At 25.6% G+C, this 12,784-nt stretch overlaps 1 protein-coding gene across 1 annotated transcript; it reads right to left on the reverse strand.

The window, feature by feature from the left end:
- Window positions 1-765: 765 nt before the first annotated feature.
- On the reverse strand, window positions 766-2,474 carry LOC137820471 (VQ motif-containing protein). The gene has a single exon (XM_068624583.2). The coding sequence runs from the start codon at window positions 2,026-2,028 to the stop codon at window positions 1,096-1,098; it is 933 nt and encodes a 310-aa protein (XP_068480684.1). The 5' UTR covers window positions 2,029-2,474; the 3' UTR covers window positions 766-1,095.
- Between the last annotated feature and the right edge of the window lie 10,310 nt (window positions 2,475-12,784).

Raw genomic sequence — 12,784 nt, forward strand, 5'->3', positions numbered from 1 at the left:
ATCTAGAATATAAATGATGAGAAAGAATCGCAATCAATCTCGTATGAGGTCTCAAAATGCAAATCAAGAGCACAAAATTGACAAACTTCAATCTAAAATATAAATGATGAAAGAATTAATCTCCTAATCGTATGAGCACAAAATTGTGAAGCATTAGCCAATAATAAAAATACACAGCAGAATGCATTTGAAAACATATTCAAAAGCCTAAGCTAGATTTTATGACATTAAAAAGCAAAAAAGCAAATGTATTTGAAAACATATTCAAAAGCCTAAGCTAGATTTCAAAAGCTTAAACTAGATTTTATTACATTAAAAAATCGAATGTGATCATTCTAAAGAAGATGAACTAATATAAAGTTGCAGAGTAAAAAAGAAAAATAATCAGATGTAAATGCAGGCAAAATTACTAGCCCGTTTTATAAAAGGTTGAGTAGAATGATTTCAACCTTTGTCTAACTGAATGGAATGTTGCCATTAGCAGAAACATGAACCCTGTGTTACAGAACCAAATTCGTCCACCTAAACCTCAGGAAATGCCTCAAAAGCACTCACTTATAATTCCTTCAAGCTGTCAAATAATTCTTTTAATTCCCCTGATAAGGCCTTGGAAGGCCTCAAAATGGACGTGGTCAACCACAAATTCTCAGGAAAGATAGGGAAGATGGCGATAAAAAGATTTTTGCTACAATCAGAAGAGAAATAAATGACAAAATCTACATGGTAAGGACATATACAATAATTAACCAAAGATAAAAACAATAGTGAAAGCAATAAAGATTTTAATTATATTAAAAAAACAGCATGATAATAATCCCAATAATCCAACTATAATTGTATAACATCTAATTTGCTTTTGCATCCCCCAAAACACCAATGCAAAATTGTCCCTTTTTGATGTCTTTGATATCCCATTTACAGAATAAACTATGCAGCAGCGGACCAGTTAAAGTCCAACAACCACAAATTGAATAAATCCCCATTCCCACCATCTAGCACCAGCACCATGTACAGCTAACACAACAACCACCCACAAAAAAAATCCTAAAAGCTGAGCTAACTCAACATGGCTGTGAACAATCATACCTCACCCTCTCAAGTCCCTTTCCATCGAGGGCTCGGAACAGGCACAGTGGGTGAAAGAGGAAGCGGCGGAAACGCTAACTGTCCCGAAGTTGGGGAAAACAGTAGCCCCGGCGAGAGCAGAGGGTATGACGCCAGCTGCGAATTCAAGCACCCAAACGGCACGGGAGAAGACGGCATCTGAAAGGAAGCTTGCAAAGGAACCATTGCTTGGTGCTGCGATTGTTGCTGTTGTTGCTGTTGCTGCTCTTGCTGAGGGTGAAACTGGGGCGGCAAGGGGGAGAAGCCAGAGAAGTGTTTGGGGTTTGAACCGACGAGATTCTGCAGATCGCGCATGTAGGCGGAGATGGGGGACTCGGCGGCCGCGTGGACGGTGGGGAACGGTGGGAGAGGGGATAACGGTGCGGGGTGTCTAGCGAAGACGGGAAAGTTGTTGAAGGAGACGGCGTTAGAGCTAACGTTGGGGAGTTGAGGGCGGGGGAGGGTGGTGGGATTGAGGAGCGGGGGTGGGCGGTTGGTAATTTGCGGCAAGGGAGGAGGGCGAATCCGCTGGAGGCGCGAGCTTGGAGGCTTGGGCTGTTGAATTGGAGGGGGTGTTGAGATGCGGTCGTGCGCAGGTGAGCCCGTCAGTCTCTGAACCACATCCCTGAATTCGTTCTTGTTGATGTTGTATACCGGTGGCTGATGCTGCAAGTTCTGCTGGGGTTGCGCCTGCGGGTTTTGGTTTTGGTTTTGGTTTGGGTTTTGAGGTTGGGCCTGAGACTGAGGCTGAGGCTGGGGATGATCAAAGGTGGGTTTTTTAATGATGGGTTTGGAGATCTTTTGGGAAAGCTTGTTGAGGTGCCTCAGGTATTGATCCCTGCTGTTGCTGTTGCTGTTGCTACCAGAAGTTGTGTTTATACTAGTATTAGTAGAGTCTGCAGAAGGATGACAGCTTTTATCCATTACAGAACTCTCTCTCTCTCTCTCACACACACACTCTCTCACTCACTCTCACTGTGTTTTGTTTTTGTGTTTTGAGCAGAGCTGTGTTGGTGAGTTTATTTGTGTGGTGGTAGACTTCCTCTTATCGCAGAAGCCGAGTAGGGACAGAGGAGACTATATACTATACACCACTACACACAACACACAACTTTTTTTTTTCTAGGGCTTCAAACATGTGCTCACTGCTCACAATTCTCCCAACCTCCGCCAAAATAAATAGTCTCTATCTATTTTTTTCACTTCCAATCACTAACCAATGACCAAGACACTTTCAAGCCTCACAAACAAAAAAACAAATATTCAGACAAATTTTAAGAAAATAAAAAACTGTCTCTTTTTTGTGTGTAGGTTCTTTTGTGCCCTCTTTCCCCTTTCCCTGCTTTTTATATGTTTTATAGGGCTTAAAAGAAGAGAACAGACAACAGTAGCAAAAGAAGGGAAGTCATTTTATTAGCAAATGTGTTTTGTTTTTTCTTCTCTTCTTTACTAATTATATTATATTAACTGAATAAATATGATTTTATATTTTAATTTTTTAATCCGCAATCGTCAGGTCAGGTCCTAATGCTCACGCAAGATGTAAGGGAGATACTGGAAACCTCTTACAACAAATTAAAAATAAAATTGAAACTCATGTTTTTGGACTCACGTGTTTTTAAAAACTAAATTTTGTGCTGGTAACGACTAAAATTATGGTTAGTTAATGAATTTTAATGGCATATGATTTGGGTGGGACTATTTTTTTTTGGAGAATCTAACTGGATATTTATTCAAAATGGTTCATTAATTCAAACCCGTAAATGAAATTTAAGAAAATATTTAAAATAATCTGTTTCATTATGGACATGATTCATCATAAAAAATATAATTAGAATTACTTTTATAATTGTTTTTAACTATCTGAATTTAATTATTCTAAGTTTAAATTAAAAAATAGAGGGGCATTCACGTGATAAGTTTGAAATGAGTCATCTCACTTAGGGTGGTCAAACCTGTTGTTACCAAATTGGCCATGACACAGAATCTTAAGTCATGTATGTCCAAGGTGAATGATGATGAAGCCATAAATAGAAAAACCACAAAAAAAGTGGTACACAGAACAAAACAAGAGTACATGAATTTGAAATGTTCTCTTTCAAGACAAGTATTTCAGTCACCAAGGTACTGTACAGCCAATTGTGTGCTCAATCTTTACCTTCAAATACTTTGCATGTAATATAATCAATAAAAACTTATAAAATTAAAATTATCAAAACATTAATTAGCTTCCATTTATACAAAATTAATTTACTGTCTCAATTTAGTATTATTGTTATTATTTTGGAAGAAAATTAATAATAAAATTATTATTTTGAAAAAAATTAATTTTATCATTATTATTATGAAAGAATTTTAACATTATTATTATTATTATGAAAGATAATAAATATTATTATCACCATTATAAAAACATTAAATTATTGTATAAAATTAATAATATTAATTCATTTATCATTTCAAATTATAAAAAAGTTATTAATCAATTAATCTAGTTGATAAAAAATATTTATGATTAAATTTGAATTTTCTTATTTGGTAATATTGTAACTAAGTTAGTCAATAATATTAATTTCAAAGAATATATTTAATTTTTAATATAGCCAAGAATTAAATGAATAAGTATCATTGTTTTACTTTTACATCAAATAATATTGAATTTAATGCCAAATTTATTCTTTACTTATTTAGAAGATAACTTTTTTGTTTCCTAATAAATTATTGTTAATTTTTGTTATAATTTAATTATATTTTAATTAATTATCATACTTTCATTATATTAATTTATGCAATGATTAAAAGATAGGGTAATATAGAAAATCATTATCTATTAATATTGATATTTTAAAGTTTAATCTTAAAAAAATAAAACAAATATTATAATGAACATAATAGTTTAAATTTTTATTAAATGTAAAATAATTAATTATTCTTTATTAATATCAACGTGTATGTAATAAAAAAAATATTCAAATTATATTTAAACTAATAAAATTCTACAAGTGAAATAATATATATAGTAAAAAAATATTATAAATAAAAATTATTACAAGAAAAATATAATAAACATTTTAAAAGTAAATAAATCTAAATATATAAGAAGTAAAAATCATCTCTTTATAAAATGTTCGGTTAGGTAATAGCTTAAGAGATCTTACTCATGAATGTGATAGAGACATGTTACATACTAATAAAAAAAATAGTAAAAACTTTGTTTAATAAGATTAAGACATAATTTGAAATAAAATGGAAAGAATTTGTTGAATATTCTCATTTGAAAACATGACATTAATTTACAAATAGAAATAAATAAATAGTTAAAATGTTAATTATTTTATACATTAATTTTATTTTTTTATGATATTTTATAAATATTATTTTATTTAATAGTCATAAAATTATTAGTTTTTGAAAATAATTAATATTTTGATTAGACTACTTTAGATGCATGAGTATTATTGTCTTAATACAATGTAAAAAAAGTAACACCATTATGGTTCAAAATAGTAACCAAGGGGCATATATAAGTGTTACATATTATATGAAGAATAATAATAAAAAATAAAAGGGGATAAAGAATAGTTGATTTGAAGTAATATGTAGTAGAAGTGCATATGGACCGTAGGATTGGTTATTTTTGATGTGGTGGTTGTGAGCATTAGCATTTGAAGCATTTGAAGCATGTAATTAATGGGTTTACTATTTCCAAAAGCTTCTTCAAAACTTCCTATTCTGGTCAAAAGTCCGTTACTGTGTACTGTGCTAGTCAGTGATTCTACGGAACCATTTTCCGAACTTCCAAAGCTCTTTTGACCATATCCCATCATAATTACCCCTAATTCTCTTTTCTCACCACCACTTAGAAGAGAACTCAACAGTTTTTTCTTTATTTTTAAAAATAATAATATAAATAAAGCTGCAAAAAGCTGATATTATCTGTAACATGCTATCATTCCTTCAATACAACTTTTAGGGGGAATCGATGTGTTTATCATCAGCCTAATTTTTTAACTTCATCAAATTCTTAAATTTTACAGTTCTATAGACTTCAATATTTAATTTATGTATATTCATTTTAATATTTATATGTATCATTTTTTACATTTATTAATAAAAAGAAACACATGTTTATTGTTATAGTTGTATCACTTTTATTTTATATTTTGGTAAAAAAAGAGTTAAAAAAATAAAATAGTAAACTATTTTCTTTTATAACTGAGGATATGCTTGATAGTGTACAAAATTGATGAAATTAAAGTAAATTAAAAAAAAGAGAACAGTGTAACAAAATAATCAATAATAGTTATATCTATAATCTTTATGTTCAAATAATGTGCATGCCCATATTTGAGAGATCAATTATATATACACAAGAATAAAAATATAATAATATGTTATGAACAACATAGTTAATAATGAAAAAACATAAAGACCATGTTCTAATGTCATAGAGTAATTATATATAAAAAAAATTATATTGTAGGTTATAGAAATATAATGCACTACTGCAAATATAATTGATTATTATTAACTATAGTGCTCTTCTATTGGTTTGTACACAAATTACAAAAATAAAAAAATATATATTTAACTAAACAAAACAATATTTGTGTTTCTCATATTTTTGGTCTTTCTTTTCATTTTTTTCTTCAATTGTATGCCATCAAAGAATGCCTACAAAGTGTACAAGAGAACTATATTATTAGTCCATCAAAATTAGTTTTTAAAATAAAATTTTAAAATTGAATCTCTTTGTATAAATTTCTAAATTTAATAGTTTAGTATTATCTTGTTTTCTAAATATATATTATCCTCGTGTATTTTTAAAATATGTTTATTTGCTAATAACTGTCATTTTGTTTAATATAAAATATTGAACTAATTTATTTTTTTAATTTGAATTTTTCATCTTTTTAATCATACTATTTTAGATGTTTTATAAACTTAGCAGACATATTAAATAAATGAAAAATAATAATATAACCCTAAACCAACATATTATAAAATTACAAAATACACAATATTCTGAAATAAACGAAGATATAAACAAAACAAAAAATATACCATTTTTAGTCAACAAAAGTTGCATAGGAGTCTATTTGTAGCATGACATTTCATTTGTTAACGCAAGTTACCGATGCTGCGGAAATATGACACTTTAATAACATTGTTTTTCAAAAAATAATTATTTTATAAAAATGTTTGAAAGAATTATGTAGAAAAATAAGAAATGTAATGGTCATTTTTAGTAAAAAAATATTATGCATAATTTTAGTAAAAAAGTTGTGCCACTACTCTTTTTTATTTTTATCAATAAAATTATTTGTTTTGTGAAAAATAAAATAATTTAGTTAAAAAAATTACAAGTTATAAAAGTATAGTCTTATAAATAATTTAAATTTAAATACTTGATAACATTTTGTCCTTTTAATCAAGTATATATAATTAAAAGAATAGTCAATTCAATAAAATTAAATCAATTTTTTTTTTTCAAATATAAATGTCATATCTTATAAAATTCATGAAATTTAATAAGTTTTCACTATTATCTTTTCATTTTTATTTTTTTATAAAAAATTTTCATGTTAAGCATGTCATTATGCATTTCCATTCTTTTCCTTTCCTTTCATTTTTTTTTACTTTTATTTTAATCCAAACAAAATATAAATTTCTTACTTCTAAACTAAGTATTTTATATCTTAAATTCATAAAATATTTTAATAGAAAATGACAATTTAAAAAGTTACAGTGAAATAAGTGGAATGAAGATCAAATTTATGTAATGAAAATAAGAGAGAAAATTAATTAATTAAAAAAAATAACAAACTCATATTTAAAATAAAGAATCAACAAATTACTCAATTTTGTATTTTTATTAAAATATCAACAAAACAGTGAATAATTTTATTCTTTTATAATATTCAATATTATGTCCTATATACTTAATTTTATAGTTAATAATAATTAAAATTTAAAGTACTTTTACATATTCTAAGAAGAAGAATAAATATAAATCACTTTGGAAACAGTTTTATTGAAATAGTCAAACTATATAGAAAAATATATTGATTTTATATATGAATAAGACGAATAATTAATTTTGAAAAAGTTTAAAAAAATTGTTTCATTTAAAATATCAGTTTATTTTTATTTTTTAAAAAAATACTATTATTATGGGATGAATTATAAAAATAAATTGGTATATTTCTGTTAGAAATATTAGAAATATTATAAGAATTTACATAAATGACTACAGTATAGGTAAATATAAAATATTTTTAAAATAATTTCATTGAAATTGTAAGTACTGAAATTAAAATTGTCTATGAAATAAAAGTGACTTAATGAGACAAAGTTTAAATATTTTATCAGATAAGTTAAAAAATAAAAAATAAAATAAATATTCAAATTTATTTTTTAAAAGATTTTTTTTTCTCTTTTACTATTTAAACTCTTTCTAGTGACATTGGTAAAAAGGAGAACATAACATATCAATTAAATTTGTATTTAAAATAATTTTTTTACTCATTTTTTTTTTTGTCACTCATATGTTACATTGTATAAAGATACGTGATACCATATGTAATTTGATGAGTAAAGATTAATTTAAGTTAACATAGGATTGTACTTTTTAATTTGAAGAGTTAATATGTTTAAGTTTCTTATATTAAATAAAGACTTGTTGGATCTAAACTTCATGATATCACTTGATCAATATAATGAATTTTTGTGGGAGAATAATGTAATAATGTTAATGTGTTAGATTGTTGAAGTGGAGTGAAGATATGCATTGGTTTGGTGGAAACAATTAGCAGTTTTAAAATAAATATAAAACTTAAAAATGAAAAACCTTACCTATGTTTGAATTTAGTTTTGTTATATGTTATGTATATTTTGAATAGGATGTAAAATGTAGTAAGTTTAAATCAATTTCATCCTTGTTAAGTTAAAAAAAATAAAATTATTAGGTCTCACTTATTATATAGGTTTCTAGTTTATGCATTTGTCAAGCAATATTTTGATCGCTTAAAGCAAAAATACATCAATGAAGGGGATTCAATTTGAGGTGATTTTCACTCAAACAAAAATATTCTAAATGAAAGATGTTTGGAACAACTCGTTTTTACTCAAGCGAGGTTTTAGGTTTACTTTGTTCAAGGGTAATTCTCGCTATAGCGAAGAAAATTATACTCAAACAAAAATCCTAACAAAATAAACAACTTTAAAAGAATGTGATGTTGTAATTAAATAAGTATGATTATTATATATATTTGTATAGAAAATATTGAATGATATGATTAATTGATTTGTTGGATTTTATTAGATGAATAATGTGTAGAAAATGTAGTTGTAAAACATTAATTAATATAATTTAAGGTTGATGATGGTGTTTTTCAATAAAGTAACATTATACGTTATGTAGTGAATGTATTGAATTTGAATATGTCGATAAAGGAATGATCATGACTCTAATGTTTATCAGGTTCACGTAGTAAAAAATAAGAGTTGAAAGAGGTTCATATACATGTGAGGTGAACAATAACTTTTAGTAAGTCATAGAAATTTACTCTATCACATGAGTAAATAGTATTCCTTAACTTTGATTTAGTGTCGAAAAGAAAAATAGTAGGACGAGAGACTCATTCTAAATTCAATTCACAAAGTAGCTAGTATGATAGGTGTCGAGAGGTCTTGTGAGATGTAACAAGTGATACTAATGAACTTTTGCATATAAAATAAATAAATATTTAAGTTGATTATATATTGATTAAAAAGTAATTGATGTTAATATTAAGAGTATGAAATGTGAATAGAATAATATAACTTGTTATTATTTTGTAACTTGAAAGTTATTAACTATTTTTTATGATAATTACACTAATAATGATGAAAGTGAGTAACTTATGCAAAGATAAACTTTTATTTTAAACAATATTTATTATTACATACTTTTATTATCTTATATCTAATATTACAAAATAGAACAGATATGAACAAAAGAGTAAAAATAAATGTTATTCATCTACTGATAATTAGAAAAGACACCCAATTATTCTTTTCTATAAACAGAAACTGATCATTAGAAAAAACACTCAATTAATATTAAGATCCTCTTCTATAACTCTGGTATCTGTATCCTTTAATATCTAAATTTCTACGAAGAAAAGACCAAATTATTTAAAGTTTGAATATACACATTAAATTAAAAAAACTTAATTCAAACAAATTCTAATTAGATAATCTACAAATGTTTATATGGATGTATATGAAAAATAAACTTTTGAATAATATTATTGTGAATCATCTTGCTAGTAATTGCATAAAGTTGTATTTTATTTGATGTGAAGTATATATCAGTTTTACGAATTAAACCTAAAAAGAATATGATATTCATAGTTGTTTATTTTGAGATAAAAATGTTAATATAAAGTTTTTTGTCTGAATAATCTTTGGTTGGCAGAGACAGAACAGACAGGAGTGTAGTGTTTAATCTTTATGGTATATGACCCACATCATGGATTGATTTCATTTGAGTAGGCAAATGATTAATAAACTTAGGTTGGGAAAATATCAGTGGGTAACTTTTTCCAGCCTTATGTCATGGTAGTGTTTTTTCATCTTTTATGAACTTGGCTTCTGGAGACTTTTGACTGAGAAGAAAAAAGCAAAACTTTTGTATATATTTCTTGTTTGTTTCTGCTTGCTTGTTAGAGGGGTGGAGCATTGGAATCTCAAACATGTCACTGATTAATTAGCTTCTCCTCTCTCTTCCTTTTTATATTCATTCTTATATGTCACTATTTCTTTTGAATGTTTTGACAATGACGTTGGTTTGCTCGTCGCTTTCAAATAAATGTTTGTTCAAAAACTTCATTTGTTATTCCGTTTCTATTGTTTAGTCTTTTATTATCATGTGAATGGGTTTAGATTTAAAAAGACATTACTAGTTAATTCACAAATATTCAGAGATAATTCCATGTATTGAATTCATAAATATTAGAGATTAGCTCATAATCATATTGGGACATTGATTAACAAAATCTAACCACCAATTTGTAAGAAAAGTTGTACGTTAGAGTAAATTGTCTTTTTTATTGAGTAATAAAATTTCTGGAAGTTTTATTTTTCACTCTATTAAAGAGTTAATAACATAAAAAAATAATATTACATATAGTAAAAAATGGATGAAGAAGTGAAAATAAAGAAAGTAAAACAGAAAGACATTATTATTGGTCTATCCAAATTTACAATAGTTTCAATTATCATAATTTTGTTAAAGTTTGAATATATTAAAAATTAATTCAAACTTTATATGCAGATGTAATCATTCAAGATAGACAAATTTTATGAAAACCTATTAAAAAAATACATAATTATTTAGATACTTACTATGCAAAACTTCTTAGGTTTACTAAAAACCAAATTCAAAAGATAATTATATATATTTATATCAAAATAAAATATTAAAATAAAAAGGTAAATTTTCATCTACTTCCTTATGAAGTTCTTCCACCAGCAACATCATATGCTCTCATGCAATACATAATCACCACAAATTTTAAAACAAAAACAAAAAAATAGGGTAAGTTAGAGATTTTTAGATTTTTAAAATTACAATCACAAACATATGAATCATCACACTTCATTAATCACAATGTACTAAATAATCAAGTATCTACAAATAACCTGTATTTTGTGTTACTCGTGTCAGAAATTCACTCACATACATACATAGACATTTGACTCTATTTTTAAAATATTTGTGTATTAATTTAGATTCAAAGATATGCATGTGTATCATATTATCCTCATTGTGACATCTCTCTACACATCTATGTATAAACATGATGAATTAAGTCACCCCATGTGAACTTCCTTCGACTCTCACAACATTATAATCTCCTTTTATATAATTTCAATATCCCAGTAGGGTGTACAATACCTCATTCTAGACAAATCCATAATTCATACACATCCTAACAATCTCAAAACGATATTTTCTTTTCTTAAAATATTATGTTTCGATTATATTTCTACATGGTTCATATTACCCATCAGTATATCATTCAATCGCGCAAATTTTTTAGATATTTTTAAAACAATTCAAAAATATTAAAAAAAATCACACAAACACATAAAATCAATTTTTCGAATACATATAATTAAAATTTACATATAATTTAATTAAAACGATAAGCAACCATCAAACAACCTTTTAAAAACAATTTTTTTAGTTTTAGAGAAAATAATTTTGCTTGAGAGTGAATAGAGCAAAATAATTCGATCAAATTCTCTATTAACACTACAAGAAAATTATGAAATAAAAACCAATTTTAGAGGTTAAAAATAATTATTTGTTATAGTGACTAAGTTAGAGACCATTTTAGAGACTAGAAAAATTTTGGTTTCTAAATTAGTTTGTATTATTGTTAAATGGTTTTTAAATTGATATCTAATTAGCAACCAATGTTTTTGTTACCAAATTTAGAATCTAAATAATTGGTAGTTAAAACTTTGGTAGCTAATTATATACCAATTTAGAAACTATTTAACAATAATAGAAACTAATTTATAAACCAATTATTTTTTAGTTTCTAAAATGATCTCTAATTTAGTCACTATAGCAACTAATTATTTTTTGTTTCTAAAATTAGTTTATATTTCATTATTTTCTTGTAATGTAAAGTAAGTTCAACCACTACAAGAAAATCACTAAATAGAAACTAATTTTAGAGACTAAAAATAGTTAGTTACTATTTAACTAAATTAAAAAAATTATTGGTATCTAAAATTATTTATATTATTAAAAAAATTTATAAAATAGTTTTTAAATTGGTATGTAATCATTAGATACCAATGTTTTAGCTACTTACTACTTTATAATTTAAATTAATCTCTATTAGTCTTTTATAGACTAATCTATAATCTATAATATTAGTAGTTAAAACCTTGATATATAATGAGAAATTAGTTCAAAAGAAACCAAATTCATGTCAAAAGAAACCAAATTAGTTTGTTTGTCACCCTTAATAGTGTCATCTTGAATTAAAAGTGTTTTATAAAATTATTTGTTAAAATAATTAATAAATATAAAAGAACGAAAATCAACCTCTTTAAATGGTTTTCATAATTAAAAATAATTTATTTTTATTAATAAAAATATGATTAAGATATTTATAAATTAGTTTTTTAATTAATTTTGAACTTTTATAATACTTCATTTCTATTATTTTAATCATATTATCTAGTTTAAATTATTATATTTTTTATATTATATATTTTACTATGAAATATTAAAATCTTTTTAATTAGGTTTAAGATAAAGGGTGCCTTTGTTTGTGCTTAGTTTTTTCTTATAAAAGTTCTAATTTAATAAAATAAGCAAATTTATTTTTTGATGTTTCTGATAATTTGATCATTTTAAAATAGATATCTTCTACTTATTTTAATAAGACAATTCTATTTATTTTTAAAAATAAGTGATTATTTTAAAAATTACTTAATTCAAAAACAAACCAGTCCAAAATAATACACTTAACTAAACATCGTATAAAAAGAAATTTCAATATATATGTGTGTGTGTGGTAAAAATTCTAATTAATAAAAAAACTGACTGAAATGTCTTAGAAACATAAAATATTTATAGATTCAAGTCTAAATTCCGCTTAAAATTCAAGAG

This window comes from Phaseolus vulgaris, chromosome 9, assembly GCF_051622355.1.
Source record: "Phaseolus vulgaris cultivar YP4 chromosome 9, ASM5162235v1, whole genome shotgun sequence".
NCBI lineage: Eukaryota > Viridiplantae > Streptophyta > Magnoliopsida > Fabales > Fabaceae > Phaseolus > Phaseolus vulgaris.